Genomic DNA, 1,141 nt, shown 5'->3' with positions numbered 1-1,141 from the left:
GAATGCAGGAGTGGGAGCAGTGGGAGCAGGAGTGGGAGCAGTGGGAGCAGCAGTGGGAACAGTGGGAGCAGGCAGTGCCGGAGTAGAGGAGGCAGCAGAGCAGAGCAGGGAGGTGCAAGAGTTGTGATTCGGGACAAGGAGGCTGATTCGCACGCAGAGAAGAGCTGGGGGATGTGAGAGAGCCCAGGGAAGGGGAGCCAGAGGCAGGAGAGAGGTGGATCCCTGCTCACGGGGGTCCCTGCTCATAGAAGTCCCCACTCACGAGGGTCTCCGGGTGCTGTGCGTGGGATGAAGGCTCAGGGATGCGCGTCCAGCTCTGGCTGCAGCCAGCAGAGCCGAGTGTGTCCCGTCTGTCCCCACTCCCTGCACGCAGCTCAGCCTTGCCTCGTGGCAGGAAGGAGGAGTGAGGCCAGTTTGGGGTGACCTACAAGGACTGGGACACCCCGGGATCCACACAGCAGCAGGAGATAAAATAGGAGGGAGCAAGGGAGGGATAAAATAGGAGGGAGTGAGACCTCCTGTCCGTGTAGGAGACACCCAGTTCCGCTCTGAGGAGCCTCAGCCTTCACGTTTCCAGATGTTTGGAGGAAATGCTGGGGCTGGACTGAACCCATGGATGCTGGGATGCTGGGGCTTGCCCTGTGTGTTTGGGGTGGGTGTGGAGCAGATGGGGGATCCAGCAGTGGATGTGACCCCCAAAACTTGACCGAGCCATGGCCAAGACAGTCTGCACCAACTCTTTGCTGCTGGCTTTGCTGGCAGGATCCCAGCGTGGGAATCCTCATGGGCTGATGCCCACCATGTGCCAGTGCCCACCATGTGCCCATCCAATATCTCTCCCTTTCAGGCAGCTGTATCAGCCCTGAGCCACTGCTGTGGGCACCATGAGGGGTCTCTGGGCCCTTGTGCTCATGGGGCTCATCAGCACCTGCGAGGGGAAGGAGCTGCCACCAGCAGAAGGTAAGGGGCACTGGGAGTGAGGGCTCAGGGTCCACACGGAAACATCTCCTTCCTTGCACATCCCTGGGGAGAGGAGAGGCTGGCTGGCTCATTCCCAGGGATGACAGGGCAGAGGTGCCAGGACTGGACTGGCAGCTGTGGACATCAGCTCTGTGCTGAGCTCTGTGCTCTGGGCTTTGCT

At 60.8% G+C, this 1,141-nt stretch overlaps 1 protein-coding gene across 1 annotated transcript in view; it reads left to right on the top strand.

Annotated features, from left to right (window-relative positions):
- Nucleotides 1–884: 884 nt before the first annotated feature.
- The window catches only part of COL16A1 (collagen, type XVI, alpha 1), a 20,102-nt gene continuing 19,845 nt past the window's right edge, over nucleotides 885–1,141 (top strand). The window contains 1 exon segment of the mRNA XM_009078863.1: nucleotides 885–960. Coding sequence (XP_009077111.1) covers nucleotides 885–960 — 76 coding nt within the window.

Source organism: Acanthisitta chloris, unplaced genomic scaffold, assembly GCF_000695815.1.
Source record: "Acanthisitta chloris isolate BGI_N310 unplaced genomic scaffold, ASM69581v1 scaffold11290, whole genome shotgun sequence".
In the NCBI taxonomy this organism is placed as follows: domain Eukaryota; kingdom Metazoa; phylum Chordata; class Aves; order Passeriformes; family Acanthisittidae; genus Acanthisitta; species Acanthisitta chloris.
The sequence above is the reverse complement of the archived record's forward strand: the minus strand, read 5'-3'. Positions and strand labels throughout refer to the sequence as shown.